The 17,403-nt window shown below is 55.2% G+C and overlaps 1 protein-coding gene across 2 annotated transcripts in view; it reads left to right on the forward strand.

The window, feature by feature from the left end:
• The window catches only part of SLC37A1 (solute carrier family 37 member 1), a gene marked incomplete at its 3' end in the record, with an annotated part of 67,916 nt that extends 52,449 nt beyond the window's left edge, over nucleotides 1-15,467 (forward strand). The window contains exons 14-20 of one of the 2 annotated variants that reach the window (XM_082655085.1): nucleotides 6-91; nucleotides 594-642; nucleotides 1,742-1,815; nucleotides 4,569-4,647; nucleotides 10,184-10,281; nucleotides 14,004-14,068; nucleotides 14,497-15,467. In XM_082655085.1, the coding sequence (XP_082511211.1) occupies nucleotides 6-91; nucleotides 594-642; nucleotides 1,742-1,815; nucleotides 4,569-4,647; nucleotides 10,184-10,281; nucleotides 14,004-14,068; nucleotides 14,497-14,512 (467 nt within the window). Of the gene's footprint in view, nucleotides 1-5; nucleotides 92-593; nucleotides 643-1,741; nucleotides 1,816-4,568; nucleotides 4,648-10,183; nucleotides 10,414-14,003; nucleotides 14,069-14,496 lie in introns of those variants that run through there. The other variant, XM_082655084.1, reaches the window with a different exon arrangement.
• Between the last annotated feature and the right edge of the window lie 1,936 nt (nucleotides 15,468-17,403).

Here is a 17,403-nt window from a genome sequence, read left to right on the forward strand (position 1 = left end):
TGCAGGTGGGATCCTGGCAGGTGTGATCTCCGATCGACTGGAGAAGAGGGCCTCCACCTGCGGCCTCATGCTGCTACTCGCAGCCCCGACGGTGAGACCAGCCCCCAACCTCGTCAGGGCACCCTCGCCTCTGGAAACAGCTTCTCTGTCTTCCCCGCAGCACACACGCCAGCTTCCCGGGCCCCCTCCTCTCAGGGCTCTGGTTTCTGGGAACGGGCATCACCTCAACCCCAATCAGTGCCCTGGTGTTCGGGACAGACAGCCTGGGAGGGGACACGGAGCTCAGGGGGAGCTGCCCCAAACCCAGGCCCCTCCCCTGGGAGCTCAGAGTGGGGCCACCCCCCTGGGTTCCCAGCTCACAGGGTGATCAGACCCTGTGTGTCTGGGACAAGCCTGGGGGCAGTTGGCCGAGCACTCTGGCTGCCTGTCTCTGGGTAGCCTGCCAGGGCGGCGTGGCCTGCCTTCCTTTGCAGGGCTTTCCACGGTCTGGTTGGCTGCCTGAGAATCACTCTTCAGAAATGCACATTCCTGGGGAATCTCTCCGCTAGTCGTAGTAAACCTTTGTCTTTCTCTGGTTTTGACACCGTTCACAGCTCTACGTATTCTCTGCCATCAGCAAAATGGGTCTAGAAGCCACCATCGGTGAGTCTATGAGGCCTTTCTTTACTTTCACACACATTTTTTTTTTGGCCACACAGCCTTGTGAAATGAAACTTAAAAATCAACAAAGAAGCAGTTTGTGCGACGTAGCTACAATTGTCCCTGTGTCCCTCTTTGGGGGATGGGGGGGCAGATGGGAGGGGCCCATAGAGACTTCTGCTCCCAGACCTGAGGCCTCAGGTTTAAGGGCCAGCGTGGGAGGGTGCAGGCCCCTGGGCTTGGGGCGGTGAGAAGCTCTGGGTGCCCAGTGCAGGAGGCACTCAGAGAAGCCGCACGTGCCCCGGAAGGCAGCAGGTGGGGCTGCGGAGACCTGCACCCCCAGCATCACCAGCCCAGGGGCACCGTCCCCTCTTAGCTGCTCTGTCAGCTGCCATCCTGGGCACAGTTGCTATTTTTAACTTCCTGCAAGGAGCGCTATCAAATTATGGCTCTGACACTGAGTAACTACTTCTTCTGTTGTCACGTGACAGCAGTGGGGATTGGCAGGGACCCCGTTAAAAGTTATCCACAGGGCAGGTTCCTGATTCAAGGAGACCATGGAGTTTCCTGGGACCCCTCGGTCCAGAAGCTTCCACACGGAGGAATGTGAACCAGGGGATGGTCTGGGAAAGTGAGCCCAGGGGACAGGTTATGAGCTCGGTGGTCCCGCCCATGCGGAGCTGGGCTGTGCAGCTGTGGGTGCAGAGAGGAAGCCCTGTCTGCTACAGACGAGGCTGTGACTGGTGGTGGCATCCAGGCGCTCACCCGCGTCACGTCTGTGCCCGGGTGCCGGGGCTCTCAGTTCCTCTTGGCTTTTGACAACACCGCTGCCCATCACGTTTGAGCAGGCGGGGACCAGGTCCTCTGAACGGCGCTTGGATCTTTGGGAAGTGTGATTGGACTTAGAGACATCTCAGGGCAAGTTTGAAGGAAGATGTTTGTGACGCTTGCCCCAGCAGTGGCCACTCCCCGCACAGGCCTGCGTCCCGACCCGTGTGTGATGCCGGGATGCCCACCTAGGAGTAGCTAAGACGGTAGAGGCTCTCCCGCAGGGCCCTGTTCTGCTGGCTGAACCCCCCCTCCCGGTTTCTGTTTCCCGCAGCCATGCTGCTCCTCAGCGGGGCCCTGGTCAGCGGGCCGTACGCACTGATCACGACCGCCGTCTCCGCCGACCTGGTGAGTGAGGGCAGCTCAGCGCAGAGCCGGGGCCAGGTGCTGCCCGGGGCGGCCGCTCCGTCCATCATGACTCAGTGGTCTCTGTTAGTAAAACGGTCTGTTTCTATAAGCACTCTTTTGCAGATGAGCAGTAAGGATGCCAAGAGTCTTCTGAAGCAAATAAGGGGACATGGCAGTCCCGTCCCATAAACAAGTGGGCTGAGATGGCCTGAGGCCCGAGGTCCGAAGCCAGCAACTGGCTCGCTCCTCCGAGCTGCCCTGGCAGCCCCGGAGGCTGGTGGCCGTGTGCCCCAGAGCCCCGCCCACCCCGGCTGCCCCCTCTGTGCCCAGCCCCCTGCTGGTCTCGAGGACTTTAGGGACAAGCCCAGTGGGGTCCTGGCCCTGGGAGGACACGCTCCAGGTAGTAGGCCAACATGGTAGAGAAATGGTTTCAGTACAGGGTAGTGAGTGCCACGGCAGGGCCACCCAGGGCCTTGGAATCCACGGGGGCTCCTGACCAGTTCTCCCTGGAGGGAGGCTTTTTACAGATAACATCTGACTGTCGACCTTAGGGGCCCTGAGAGAGCAGGGCTGTCTCATCCACCTGATAGGAAAGACAGTCAATTTCGTGCAGGGGCCACGTGCGGACATCTGAAGGACACACTGCACTGAAATACAAAATCCCCTGTTAGAAGGTAGTTTCCATAAATAAACGGGAGAGAAGAGGCAGGTGTCCTGCACAGAAGGGTTTATGCAGGTCCTCTGCCCTGGGGGAGGGAGAACACCTCCCCTTTCCTACGGTGCAGGCTGTGCACAGGGATGTCCTCCCACAGAGGGCAGCGTGGGGAGGGGGAAATAGAGTAACTTCTCAGGGGAGAAACCTGACAGCCACACCTCCACCAGGGGTCACCATCAACACCAGCAGGGATGCGTCATGTTGGTGCACGGATGCCGGGTAAGCGGTGATGGGCGCGGCCCTTCACGCCCGTGGTCCCCCTCCCAGAACCCACACCCCATCCAATCACAAGAAACGAGGAAAGTCCCAGAAATAAAGTCTGAGAAGCTGTCACAGCCACGAGGAGCCCCAGGAGACACAAGGACTAAATGTTATTCAGTGTCCTGGGTGGGATCCTGGGACAGAGAGAGATTAAATTAGACACGAGGTAAAAGCCCAGGGGGTCTGAATCCAGTGTAGGTTTTCACGAGTACTGCATCGGTAGTGGGCCACTCGTCACGGTGAACACAGCCGAAAGGCGTAAGGTGTTAACACGGGAAAGTGGCAGCAGGGTGTGCCACAATCTGCTCTCTCTTTGCAAATTTTCCGTGACTCTAAGACTATTCTAAAATTAAAAGCGTATTTAAAATCGCGAGCATTTCCCCAGAAGTGGTTTACAGACTTGTGGGCAGGGCGGCCGGGCGTCTCAGCCATGTGGTCCTGCGTCCCCTCCCCCAGCCAGCTCCCAAGTGCCCTTGAACTTTCCTGCCAGCTCCAGTGGCCCCCTCTTCACTTCGGCGTCTCTCAAGCCCTTTCTGCATCAGACCCAGAAGCCACCAGCCTCCAGCTCACTCTCCCGTTTAGAAACCACAGCAAGCCCATGTCTCTGCAGTCCCCACACCTGCTCCCACGTCCCCTTCTCTCAGGGCCGCGGGCGGTGCGTCTGCCTGGCCCTCGGCCCTCATAGAGCCACCAGCCTGCCCTCACGCACTGTCGTCAGCATCCCAGGCTCTTTGCTTCCAGGCAGAACCAGAAGTCGTGTCCTGACAGGGGAGCAGAAGAGGAAGGAGGGGGTGCTTTTCTCTTCCTCGTCCCCACGAGGGCTCTGGCCCACCCTCTCGTTGACAGACGGCTCCTAAAACTGCCTTTACAAAGCGTGTCCAGGCTCCTGTCTGTGTGAGCACAGAGAATTCGGGAAGGGTGTACACCGGCCCAGCAGCGTGTTTGCCCTCATGGAGTTAGAGGCGGAGGAGGGACTTTCACAGATTCCGGAAGACGTGGATCCTGGGGGATTAACTCGTCGTGTGTGTGCGTGTGTGTGTGCGTGTGCGTGTGTGTGTGTGTGCGCTTTATTTTACGCTGTAGATGTCTGCGCACACACACAAGCACTTGTATTTTACAAGCTTTGGTTTATTTGTACAGTTTTAGGCTTCCAGGCGCTATTTTTCCTGCTTTATTTTTTCCTTTTATTGTCCTCAGTTTGTGATTTTTTTCCCCCCAAGCCTGTACGTGTGCTTTCTGAAAACCAGAGGTCCTGGTGGTTTTTCATGTAGGACTTGTGCCCCCTCCGTTGGTTTCTTGGGTCCTGCCCTGTTACCCGTCCCCGGGCACTTGCCACTAATTAGACGCTGCAGAGGCGTCTCAGCCACGGCACAGAAAGCCCCAGGCAGACTCGCGGACGCAGGCGTTAGCACTGGTACAGCTTAGGGACCGGACGAACACCATATTCATCTTTTCATTTTCCACGCTGGCCGATACGGTGCCTCGGTGATAGTGCCGAGGAAAGATTTGCTTACTGAAGAGAATTCTAAGACCTTTTTCAAACTAGAATATATTTGGACAAGTATTTCTGATGCGTTCTTACTATTGAAAGCACTTGAAACTTTGCATCTTTTTCCAAGGTGAGATTGGGATGGAAGAGAACTTAAATTTTCTGATGGAAATACCCGTTTTGCTTTGCAAAGGGATTTGGGTGAATTGTCATAGAGGAGGTGTAGGTTTATTTCTGCCTCTGCTGTTGCTGGGACGTGTCTCACATTTGTGTCTCCCTCTCTTCTAGGGGACTCATAAAAGTCTGAAGGGAAACTCCCACGCCCTGGCCACCGTGACCGCCATCATTGACGGAACTGGGTCTGTAGGTACGTGGATGCTTTTAGCCCATCACTGTGGCCCTAGGGGAGACACATGGTCACATCCTAGTTAACAGCCGCCCAGGATTCCAGCTGCCTTGGTGATGTCAGGATCAGCTGGCCTTAAACTGTGAGCAGATCAAAAGCGCGTGCAAACCCAGAGCAAACAGGCGGCTGGCCCTGCCTATCCTCTTTGGTCGGATGGTTCCAGAGGAGACCTGCGCGCGTGGCTGGCAAAACCAGGTTTCCTCGGTCTGAAAGGAGGTGGACCCAGGTTTCCTTCCAAGCCGGTGGTGGGCAGACTATGGCCCACGGGCCTCTGGGCCACTGAGTGTTTCTCACAGTCGTTTCAAGGGAGATAGGATCTTATGTCAATATAAATGACAGGTGAACTGGTGGGTCTCGTGGCGCACAAGACTCCGAGTGTTACCAGCCCCGTTAAGGATCTTGGAGAGAATGCAGTAGCGTATTCCAGAGGGAAAAAGGAGCAACTCACGGCTCTGAGCTGGGCCGCTGGGAGCTGGTCAACAGCAAGCCTGTCCTGACCCGTGAGTCAGAAGGCTGACAGCAACGTCCATGACCTTGTTGAGCCTCTTGGGAGGAGCACACAGACCGGGACCCCTCCCGCCAAGCCCCCAGAGCTGCCTGCCCCGGGCTGCTGCGTCGGTGAGGGCCCCTTTCTGGAGACACGGGGACTGGAGCTGGGAGGTGGGCTGGAGTGGCCCCGCTGGCTGTTGCGGATGTGTCACCTGCTGCCCCAGGCCCCTGGAGTAGGGGGACACTGAGAGAGGGGGCAGGCCAGGTGGGGCGGGGCCCTGGGGGGTCTGGAACACCCTTGTAGCAGTAAACCAAGCGCTTGCCGGACAAAAGCGGCTCTGTAAGCACAGTTCCACCCAATACTGGGCCCTCCTCGGTCCACCCTGTCTGGGGCGTGAGGACCCCTCCCTGCCCAGGCTCAGGGCCTCTCCCCGCTGGCCCGCCCTCCTCTGGAGCACCGTCCACCTGTCTGCTCTGTACTGTCCTCTCTCCCTGCACCTGAATGGAAGCCCCAGGAGGACAGGAGTTTGTTTCGTTCTCGGTTGTACTCTGAGCCCCGGGACGGTGCCTGGGATGGAGCAGGCACTCAGTAAGTGGGTGAGGAAGGAATTGCCCGGTGGCTCTAAGACGGGAGAGCGCAGGTGGGCCGGGCGGTCTCCCATCCAGGCTGTCGGGTTCGAAGATGAGGGGCCGGGTAGCAGAGGCCTCAGCCTGCACGGCTCACTGGGACAGGGCCGCACTGTGATACTGGTCTCACCACCCTGATGTTCTCGGTGAGAACATCCCCTCAGGGGCGCCTCCTGGGAGCCGGGGTACAGGGCTGGGGTTAGGGAGGTCGGGCAGGGGGCCGTGCCGTGTGACGGGTGTCCGCGGTCTGCCAGCACGCCCCCCCGTGCTCACACGGCCCCTGAGAAGTTTCCCACAGCCTGGAAGATGCGCTGTCGGGAGACCCCTGGGCTGAGCACGGCTCTGAGGGGCTGTGTGACCCGGCTGCGTCCTCTCTACCTCCTGTCCACAGAGGCCTCTGTCTGAGTCAGTCCAGCGCCCACTGTGACACCCTTTTCTGAAAGCAAATTGGGAGCTTGGCCGGCAGCCCTGACTGCATTTTAAAGCAGAAGATGGGGGGTTAAAAAGAAGGAAATTATGAAGTAGCCTAAAGAACACATTTTTCTTGATCTTCTCAAAACAAGAGGGAAGCAGAAGTTCTTGGCCCAGGGTAGAGGCTCTGCGTGTCTAATCGGGGGCAGGCTCTGAGCTGCAGGAGGAACCAAAGCCCAGCTCTGGACACCTGTCACCCCTCACAGAAGGAGGGCAGAGGCTAACTCAGACCATCCCCGGCCTCTGCACTCGCTGCAGGTCCTGCATCCTGGGTCTGGCTGAGCCTCGGACTCCACGGGCTCTGGCAACCCCAGTGCACCGGGACAGAGGAGGTGGTCGCCATGGAAACGGCAGGCAGGCACGTCCACCACTGTGTCTCTCCCCCACTGTTTCTCTGCTTAAGTGCTGCCCAAGTAGATGGAAGCAAAGCCAGGCTCAGGCAGAGATGCACACTGTCCCAGCAGAAGTTCTGCTCACAAGGGCGTTTACCCTGATGTGTTTATTAAATGTTGTAAATGTTGGTTCCAACGGAGACAGAGCTCGACTAATTGTGAACAAGCTGGTGCCTTCTCTCAATTCACCAGAGCCAGACGGTTGCAGGGACACCAGTTCACGTGTTTGGTGCGTTCACAGGGTTGAGAACTGCATCCCGGTGGGCTGCAAGGCTGGCCGTTTCTTTATGTTTATGCAGGGCGATTAAATAGAGCCCTGAATTTCTTCAAGTTAATTTTTAGTTTCTCAAAGTAACACACAGTGTTACTTTAGAAACCAGATAGTAGTCTTAGAAACGTATTATAATGCAAAGTGGCAGTCCCCTGCCCACGCCCCCTCCGCCCCCTCTTTCTAGAAGCCATCGCTTTCGACCATTCTGTCCCGTCTTCCCCACATGCACAGTCACACGTCCCTTGATCCATCACCTTCTCTGCTGTCCTCCTGGTGAGGAAGCTGGGGCCCCTGCTCCCCACAGCCCCTCCTCTCATCCTCCCCAGCCATCCTGACTGCTTGACATCGCTCACTCTTGAGCCCAGAAATAAACTTTAACTATTACACCCTTAATATGCACGTTTTTCGTTTTCCCAAAAGTAACAAACGTCCTGTTTTCCCTTTTGTTTACTTTTCTGTCTCGGCTGTTCCTTCCTCTCCAGTGTGGCCGGCAGCCTGTGAGGGGCCCTGCAGCCACGTGACTCCTGTGCTCTGCCTAGGACACGGCTCTCATCCCAGAGCTGCTTGTACTGCCCTCCTGCAAGCCCCGTTCATGTCTTGGCCACGGTGGACCCCTGTTTCCTAGACATCGCGTTTACTTCTCCTCTTTGGTGGAAAACATCTCCTAGTAGCTTCCGAGGAATCGTTTGCAGGAGGCAGATTTGAGGGCTCGGGAGTCTGTGGGGTCTGGGTTCAGTTCTCTCCCTTGGGTATAGAATTCTAGCCGAGAGTCCTTTTTCTCCAGAATTCTAGTGTCTTCTAGCTCCCGCTGTCACCACAGAGAAGCCCGTTGTCACCCTCAGCCCAGGCCTCCACCTCTGACCTCTGGTCTTTCCTCTTGGAGGACCCCAGGCTCACTTTACCTCTGCAGCCTCTTTGCATCCCCCATGCCCTGGGCACCTGGGGCCCACCCAGCCTGGAAACACATGCCCTGCATCCCTGGGAAAGTGTGCTGTGTTTCCTCTTTGACAAGTCTCCTCTCCTGTTCTTGTCTTCCTAGAAAACCCATTAGTCGGATGTTTCACTTTCTGGATTCGTCCTTCAATTTTCTTTTTTCCTTTTGCCTGACGATGTCTTTGTTCTCCTCTGCTTTCTCCGAGATGTCCTCGGCTTTCCTTCCCAACTTGCGTGCTGAACCTTTAATTTCAGGCATCACCGTGTTACATTCATTGGCGTCACCCTGCCCTTTCAGTGCGTCCTGTTCTTCTTGGATGCGGTGTTGTGACATTGAATGCTGTGAAATTGCTGAAGCTGGATGGTTTTCAGACACAAAAGTGGGAGTTTCGCACGATTCAGCTCCTGTTTCTGTTAGTTCTCCGAGGGTATGACATTTTCCGGGGAATGTTCTTCTCCACGGTTTCTTTATTTCCTCCAGATTCCCCCTCCTCCCGGCTTGTCTGCTTTCACGTTGAGGCTTTTTCCTCTACACGGGTGAACCTTGGCCATCCCATCATATATTCATATTTAAGACGGAGCCACTAAGAACTCGTCAGCAGCCCTTTCTGCACGGGGCGCATGTCAACTGCTGGTCTTTGGGGTCCAACTGGGGTCTGGAGGAGGAGACGCGCCCCCCCAGGACCCACAGGGGTGTGACCTCACGGCCAGCATTCTTGCCACTGGGAGGCAAGGTTAAGCTTCTGCTCTCCTGGGGTGTTGGGGGGGGGAATCACTGAGTAGTGATGCTGAGGGGAGAAACCTGGGATCAGAGGGGCCGGAGGGTCGTATCTAACCGTTCATTATAGAAGAGTCTCAGGCAGATCCCGTGTTCTCCTACCGACCCTCTGGCCCTGCCTCGTGCACTTGGGCAGTCTGGCTCTGAGCTGGGAGTCCCCGGCCCCTTCTCGTGAGCAAGGAGAACCATGCCAGTCACGCCCTTTAAATCCCATCCTCAAAAGCAGTGCCTTCTCTCATCCACCCGTCTCCTTGTGGGTTTTCATTTTTTTTAACTCAGTTATGGTTCATCCTGGGGTGCTCGGGAGGGAAGACAGAAACACGTGTGAACAATGCACGTTGACCTGGAGTCCTTCTGTGACTTTCAAAAAACACAATGGCTTCTCCGATTATAAAAGTAGTAAGCGCCCTTTGTGAACACTTAACACTAGCACGTCTGACGTAGGAAAGACCCTCATCAACCTCTCTCTCAGAGGTTAAAGCTCAGTCAGGAACTTGGTGGGAATTCTCCACGCTTCTGCCAGTTCCGAGCCACTGAGCCATCCTCCACACGTTTCAAAACTTATTCCAGTCTCTCTTAGGAAAATAAACAACTGCTGCAACAAACATTCTTAAACAGATATTTCTGGATATTTTGAGGAATATTTGCTTTCTTTTGTTTTATCATTTTTTTAAAAATTATTTTGACATAATTTGAGACTTACAAAAAGGTTTCAAAAATAGTACAAAGAAATCACATTTGCTTTATCATTCCCTCTCCCTCCCTCCCTCTCTCTTTTCTCTGTCTCTGTGCGTACACACCCACACACGGGCACATATGCATACACACGAGTGTATACTTATGAATATACACGTGCACGTTTTTTCCCAAACCACTTAAGAGTAAATCGCAGACATGCTGCCCCTTTTACCAACAGCTATGTATTCAGCGTGTATTCCCCCCAAACCAGGAATTCCTGGTATAGCCACAGTACAATGATCAGAATCAGGACGTTAACAGCGATACAGTATTAACATCTACGAACCTTATTCATATTTAAACAAATATTTTCATAGCATAAGAATGTCTAAGGTTGTGCATTAGGTTCTGACTGCTTTATAATAATTTTTTAATGGGCTTGTTGGGTCAAAAGAATGGATATTGTAAAGTGAGGACACATTTTTAGATTTGCCTCCAAAAACAGCTTGGACCAAACCTGCCTTCACCAGTACAAGTACCAGGCTTTTTTTACCCCTGATCAGTCTGACAGGTGAGAGTGAGATTTTAGTGTTTAATGTGGTTTTTCTTTTTTGGGGTCATGCTCCGTGGCTTGCGGGATCTTAGTTCCCCAACCAGGGATCGAACCCACTTCCTGAAGTGGAAGCTTGACGTCTTAACCACTGGACCGCCAGGGAAGTCCCCTTAACGTGCTTTTTTAAGTTAGGAGTAAGGTGTCGAGCACCTTCCTGTGTATTTACTGGGCCTGGGTGTTTTGGGTAGTCACGTTCCAGAGTTTTCTGCACACAGCACCACGCGTGTCCCTTTGCCTCGTTCCAGGAGCAGCGCTGGGCCCACTGCTGGCCGGGCTCCTCTCCCCATCGGGGTGGAGCAACGTGTTCTACATGCTGGTGTTTGCAGACGCCTGTGCCTTAGTGGTGAGTCATCTTGCTTTCCAGCCAGGCAGCTTTCACGAGTGTCTCTGCGGCTGTCAGCCACACACCGGGGGCACTTTTTCCTGCGGACTCCTGCGGCTCTTGGCAGAGTTTGGGCCGGTGACAGACCCCTAAATGTTCGTGGTCCTAGGCCCTTTCTCTGGTTTAAACAGATGTCTGAAGCAGCAGCGGGTGGTTTCCAGCAGGTTGGGAAAGAGGCCGAGAGGGGGCTGGTGTGGGCCTCAGGCGGGTTCTTGAGCCCCTCTGCTCCGAAGCACCCGCCTGTGCAGTGGGCAGAATAACGGCACCAGGGGCGGGATTTACTGTGGGGGTTAAAGGGGACGGTGCCCTTAGCTGGCCTCCTACCCGGTGCCGTGACTGCTCCCACACCCCTCCTGCCCCCAGCCGGCCGCACTGGGGAAGCAGCTGGTTCCCGCACCCAAACTGTTCTAGAGTTCAGAACAGGAGCCGGGGCCGCCCATGCAGCACTGAGCACTGCGGTCTCTGCGCCCCGCGTCTGTCCCCTCCTGCATGCGACGGTCGGAGGCTTTCCCCAGGATGGAGAAGGCCGGTCCCGACGGCACAGCCCTGCAGCGGCCACCTGCAAGAGTGGCCACCGCGCCTCCCCGACTGGTCACCCCGCGCAGGGGCCCAGACCTGAAGCCACCGTCTCCTCTCGCATCACCCGGAAAACCGAATGTTGATCCCATTACAAATGAGTTGAGGATCTTGGAAATATCAACTCCATCAATTAAATGAAACCTTTATGTTTTCATTCCCGGAAGCCCTAAGACACAGCTCCCCCCATTTCATACAGAATCAAATACCGACTCTCAACTTATGAACCTGTTACGTGTTAAAAGCAGCTCTTCAATTAAGTCCCCAGATCATTTCCGCCAAGTAGCAGTGACACTTCCATCGTTATGGCTGTTTAAGGCTGAAAACACTTCAATTTCAGAAATACCAGGTAATAAATACACTAAACTTCCTTTTAAAGCACAGCTAAACTCGTAAGAGAGGAAAGGCTATCCCCAGGACCCCAGAATGTAAAGATAACTAAAATAAGTACCCAGGCTGATGCTGGAGCAGCCAGGGTGAGTCGTCGGTCTCAGGAATTGAGGGGCTGGGTGGTTATGCCTCCCCTCCCACAGCCCTGGGACTAAGGCGCGGTGCTGGGCTGGCCCAGGGTGCGGAGCTGGAAGTGGAGACCCCTCGTCAAGGCCGGACCGTCGGGGGTCCCTGCGTGTGGTGAAAGCATGCACGTTTGCACACTGGTACAGAAGACAGCCAGGATGTGTGCCGTCTCAGCCCACACGCCAGACTGGGGGCAAGTCTGCCCTGAGAACTTTTAGCCATGGACCTGCTTACAGTAACCTTCCATTTTTTAACTTAGCATTATGTAAATATGTAACACCTACAAAAAATTAAGTTGGTTCTAGGGTGGTGATGTACCTGGTTCTTCGGCAGAAGCAAATCCCAAACCATGTGCGAGGAACAGAGTTCACCCCCCACCGCGTGGGGCCTCTAACACCCAGCTGCAGATGAGCTCACACTCCCAAATCAGGAAACAGTAGGGAACGGCCCGCTGTGATGCAGTGACAGGCACAACAAACAGACCCCCAAACGGCAGGTAAAAGGGTTATCGCATAAACCGTCAAAATAAACACTTGTAACATTACTAAGATGATCATACTGAGTGAAGTAAGTCAGAAAGGGAAAGGCAAATACCATATGATGTCACCTGTATGTGGAATCTAAAATATGACACAAATGAACCATCTGCAAAACAGAAACAAACTCGCAGACATAGAGAACAGACTCTGGAGGCCAAGGGGGAGGGGAAGTGGGGGAGGGAAGGGTCGGGAGTTCGGGGTCAGCAGACGCAAACGATTATACAGAGGATGGATAAGCAACAAGGACCTACTGTAGCGCACAGGGAACTAGATCCAACCTGCAGGGATAAACCGTAATGGAAAAGAATATGAAAAAAGATTGTCTCTATGTGCATAACTGAGTCACTTTGCTGTACAGCAGAGATTGGCACTACACTGTAAATCAACCAGACTCCAGTTTAAAAAAGATGAAAAAAAATGACTAAAGATGGCAAAGAAGGAACTGAATTCACGTGCAAAGAACAAGAACTAAAACAGACGGAGCTGGTGACATACAGGTATAAGGAAATCATCCAGAATGAGCCCAGAAAGGGGAAGATGGAAAATACTAGGGAGCAGATAGAGATTGGAGGCTCAGAGGAGACGGCCCGGCACCGTCCAGCAGGAGTCCCAGAGGAAGAAACTGGAGAACCTGAGGTCGAAGCAGTCGTTGAAGAGAAAAGAGCTGGGAGTGAGGGGTGTGGGAGAGGATCCCAGCGGGTCTGCGGTCACCAGCGGACGGCAGACTGGCTTGGAAACCCCGACTCCAGTTGCTTACAGGAAACACACCTGAAATGTCAGAAAGGACGAAAGGGAAAACACGTAACAGGCAAACAATAACTGCGAGCCCGCGGCACCGGCTAGGTTAGATGAGAGACTCCAGCCAAAATCGCTGCAGGAGAGAGAGCGAGGACAGCCAGCAGGCGGCTCGGTGGTTCCACTGAGGACAGTCTTTTCGGCCTTAAAGACCAGACACGGGCTTCCCTGGTGGCGCAGTGGTTGAGAGTCCGCCTGCCGATGCAGGGGACGCGGGTTCGTGCACCGGTCCGGGAAGATACCACATGCCGCAGAGCGGCTGGGCCCGTGAGCCATGGCCGCTGAGCCTGCGCGTCCGGAGCCTGTGCTCCACAACGGGAGGGGCCACAGCAGTGAGAGGCCCGCGTACCGCAAAAAAAAAAAACAAAAAAAACCCAGACATGCCTCTTCTCTTCTGGGGTCTGTAGGCCAGTTTCACCACCTTCCACATCTGAGGCTGGACCTCCACAAACCCGGCAGGTGACTCTGGGGGCCTGCGGACTGTCTGGCTGTGATCACGCCTGGGGCCCTGCTCTCCGAGCCCCGGGCCTTCCCCTCTCCCTCTGACCCCCGTCACACGGGGCTGCAGCCACCTGGGCGGGCTCTGGGGCCAAGAGGCCCTCTCCCTGCTGGGCAGTGCACACAGACGGCCGCTTTTGTCACGTCTGAGAAGTTGGTGGGGCGACCAGCAGGCCCTGAGGCGGCAGGGCCGGGGCTCTCGCAGAAGCTATCCCGTGAGACAGGGCTGCTCCAAGGGTGGCCGGGCAGCCTCTGGTGCTGCTGGCTGCGGACCCTCGCCTCCTCCATTACCCTGGCCTCCCCCAGTGTCACCGTGACCATGGGTCACCTTGTCCTCACTCTCTGTCTTCTTCCCATTTGGACACTTTATGACTGGACTGGTTTCATTTTAAACAGACATCCTTCTGGCTGGAATCTGTCCTAAGGGCGTTATTCCCAGGAGCACGGCCTCCACAGTGACACACGGGACTCGGTGCCCAGCAGCCCTGCCCTGGGACCCGGCCCGTGGGCAGCTGTGCGGGGCACTCCCACCGCTCTGCTTGAGGCTTTTAAGTTCTTTACGTTCTGAGGAAGAGGCCCCTCCGTGGGCAGCTGGTCCCCCGCGCCCCACGGGAGAGCCGCAGACACGGTGAACTTGAGCGCCCGCTGGGTTGGGCTCCCGGGGGGCGGGGCTGCTCGGGCACCTTCCCGCTGCCAGCAGGGCACCACCCGCAGGGTCTCCCAGCAGTAACCGTGGCCTTGTCTTTGCTCTGGGTGCAGTTCCTGCTCCGCCTCATACACAAGGAGCTGAGCTGCCCGGGGTCGGCGACGGGAAACCAAGTTCTGTAAGTGCGCCCTGCCCCCTGCGCCCCTCAGCCTCTGAGCGCCAGCCCGCCTGTCTGCCGCCACACCTGCTTCTCCTAAAAGACCACAGCTCACCCGTGGTCCCTGGCACTGCACGCCTCATTCACGCTCATTTTTCCTTTCCTAATCAATACCTGGTGTGGGTGCGATCCCGGCAACCTCTCCTCAAAATGGAGGGGAACAATGTGCGGGAAATTCGCCTCTTTTCTGCTCTTTGGGCTGCAGCTTTCAGACAAACGTAGCAGCTCCCAGGCTCAGCCTGGCTCTGCTCCCGCTTCCTGTGTCCTCTCCCCTTTTCTGTCCCCAAGGCCTCGGGACAGGAAGGGAGAAGCTCCAGGCTCTGCGCTTTGGGCGTGAATTGAGCGCTGCAGGCTGGGAGACCAGCTGCTGTTTCACCCTCCTCTTGCAGGTTTAAGGAGCACTGACCCCTCGAGTCCCGTGGAGGGAGGCTGGGCCAGTCCTTCACAAACTGTCTTTCAAGGAAGAGTTCAAATAAAGGATCCTGTGTTGAAAAGAGTGATTTACCCTTGCCTTTTGCACATTCACCTGGGAAAGACACACAAGCCACTTTGAGAAATCCTGGTACTGTGTCGGCCGGGCCGTGGAGCTCCCCGGCAGTGGTGGAGCAGCTCGTGGGCGGTGCTGGCTGCCGCCCGCCGAACCCCACGAGCTGGCACCTCGGGGCGCCGGGTGGCCCCTCTGCATCCTGAGTGGCAGCGGCCGGGACTGGTGTGCAGCGCCCAGGGGAGCCTCGGTCTCTCTCAGGTATTTCAGCGCGGGACGTCCAAGTGGGTGGAGCTCAGATGGCAGGAACGTGCCGGGGGACAGTCAGGATGCTGCAGGCAGTCGGGGTGCGGACCGCAGAGACACCTCTGCAAGGACAGAGCTGACACCTGCATCAAAACCAAGACAGAGCTCAGACCCATCATGTCACCCAAAAGATGTCCCCAGCACTTCCCCCTGCTCTGCACCCACCCGGAAACGGTCCAGGGTGGACTGCGGTGAAGCCGTCAAAGCCTGTGGACAGACTGGAGGACAGACGGCCGCCCCGGAACCCCGGGGGTTGCCGTCACCGGAGCCCCAAGGGCCCCGAAGCCACTGGCCCCGGGTGGGGTCGCGGGGAGGACGCGGCGAGGCCGGGCCCCCAGCCCAGCCCTGTGTCTCCCCCCATGACGCCACGCGCAGACCTGGGCCTGTCCTCGGTGACACAGCACTGGAGCGGATTTATTTGCTGAAATGGGTGACGTGTTACAGAAGCTTGGGGAACATACGTGGCATCTTGTCGTTGATTCAGACAAGCTCCGATGGTTCTCTAACGACTTGTTTCCTCGGGTGTTGCCTCTCGGCTGTTGACCTTTGAAATAAAACGTTTAAAAGAAAAACCAACTCAGGCAGAATGTCGGTTGTTTCTGCTCACGTCTCCATTACATTCAAAACAGAAAACTTCCAAATAGAGCTGCGCGCTCTTGCTTTTCTCAGGGTCGGACACAGTCCGTGGTTTTGCAGCTGGAAGCAGAGACCGTTTCCAGCAGAGAGGGGGTCACCTGCTTGTGGACAAGTCCCCAGTCTACACAGAAGGTCGTGCCCAGGCCCCAGCAAACCCAGCGGCTGGATGTTTTGTAAATCATGTGATGCAAGGAACACCCCAAGGTTTGTCCTTGACCATGAAATGTCACACCGGCAGGAGCAGGGCTGCACTTGAAAACTGCACAGTTCAGGGCAGGCTTTCAGACGTCCTTCTCAGAACAGGCATCTTCTAAGGTGACACACGTCTTTGTCAGACAGGGTGCCGAGTGTTAACACCTGTGCACTGAAAGGCAGGCTGTCCCTGGGGCCGTGGTCAGGGTCTGGCCGTAGACCACGGCCGTCTTGTTGTCCCCGCTCTCCAGTGGCGGGCAGGCGAGGTGAGGGCCCTTCTGAGCACACTGGTCCTCACAGGGAGCTTGCTTTTTTTGTTAACCGCAGTTACTTACACACTTAGAAAGCTTCCTCCTACTAAAGGTAAAATTTCCATCGACGCTAAGTGGATTCCATACGGTTTCGCACACACGGTTCACTCAGCCTCATCCTTCTGTCCCTCCGGCATCCTGTGTTTCATCCTCTGCCTCTGGCCCACACGTCCTCATTCTCCCTCCCTGCCCTTGGCTGTAAGCATCCTTCTCGCCCGGCCTCCAGGGATCGTGGTGGCCTGAGTTTGTCTGTGCCCTGCAGGCTGCGGCCCCCTTGCTACCATACAGCCTCTGTCCTTTTTTCGTTACTAAATGGCATCAACAAGGGCAGGAAAAGACTCAGAGCTCCCGCCTGAGAGCACAGTTCTGTCTGGGGCCTGAGCTGCTCAGATGCCCAGGTGAGGTCTTGAGTTGACCCAATTCAATTTTGCACCTTCCCCGAAGAATAGCTACCCTCTGTTGTGGTTCAGCAACAGAAAGCTTTTTAGGAGGCGATCGTTGTTTTTCCCAACCCAGGGCACTAAGGTATTAGAAGAAAATCTTCCACAACCCACAGAGGAAGAGGGGCGGCCGTCCTGAGCCTGCAAAGGGACAGCAAACAACGCCCTTGGAGGGGAGAGTGGACCCCTTTAGGAAAGGAGGCTCGCACACGGCTATTTTCTAAAGCAGCTTGGCTGAAGCCTTCTCTATCCGTGAATGGAAGATTTCATCCTGACTTTTAAGGAAAAAAGTATACGGTTTCAGTATAAAAATACATCATCGTTTCATTCCGCGCAGTAGCTGGGATAATATCCTTCTGCAAGTAGCCAGCCGTGGTGCCTACGTGCTCGTATTCATATGGAAATGTAACTCTGCCCTTCTTGAATGTATATGTCAGTAAGATTTTCCTATTCCAATCCATAAAAAATGCCCAGGATGATTGAAATGCAAGCTTGCGACAGGGGCAGTGAAGGAGCCAGGGGCGGGGCTACAGCCCTCCAATCACAAATGAAAGAGAAACTGGTCCTAGAAACTCGCCATGATAAAGAGCCCCCTCCGATCACCAGCTTGTAAAATCCAATAAGAATAAATTATTGGAAAAAATGAACTGGAAAAAGAATATGTCATAACTTTTTATCATTGGATTCAATACACATGCAAGCACTCTGCCGCGTTGCTGTAGGAGTTTGTGAACGCTGACTCCCCTCTCTGCTCAGCCTTTTTAAAAAGTTTTATTGGAGTAGAGTTGATTTACAACAGTGCGTTAGTTGCAGGTGTACAGCAAAGCGATTCAGTTATACAGGCACATACGTTCATTCTTCTTCAGGTTCTTTTCCCATATGGGTCATTACAGAATATTGAGTAGAGTTCCCTGTGCTCTACAGTAG

The sequence above is a fragment of the Grampus griseus genome (genome assembly GCF_964374135.1).
Source record: "Grampus griseus genome assembly, chromosome: 5".
In the NCBI taxonomy this organism is placed as follows: Eukaryota; Metazoa; Chordata; class Mammalia; order Artiodactyla; family Delphinidae; genus Grampus; species Grampus griseus.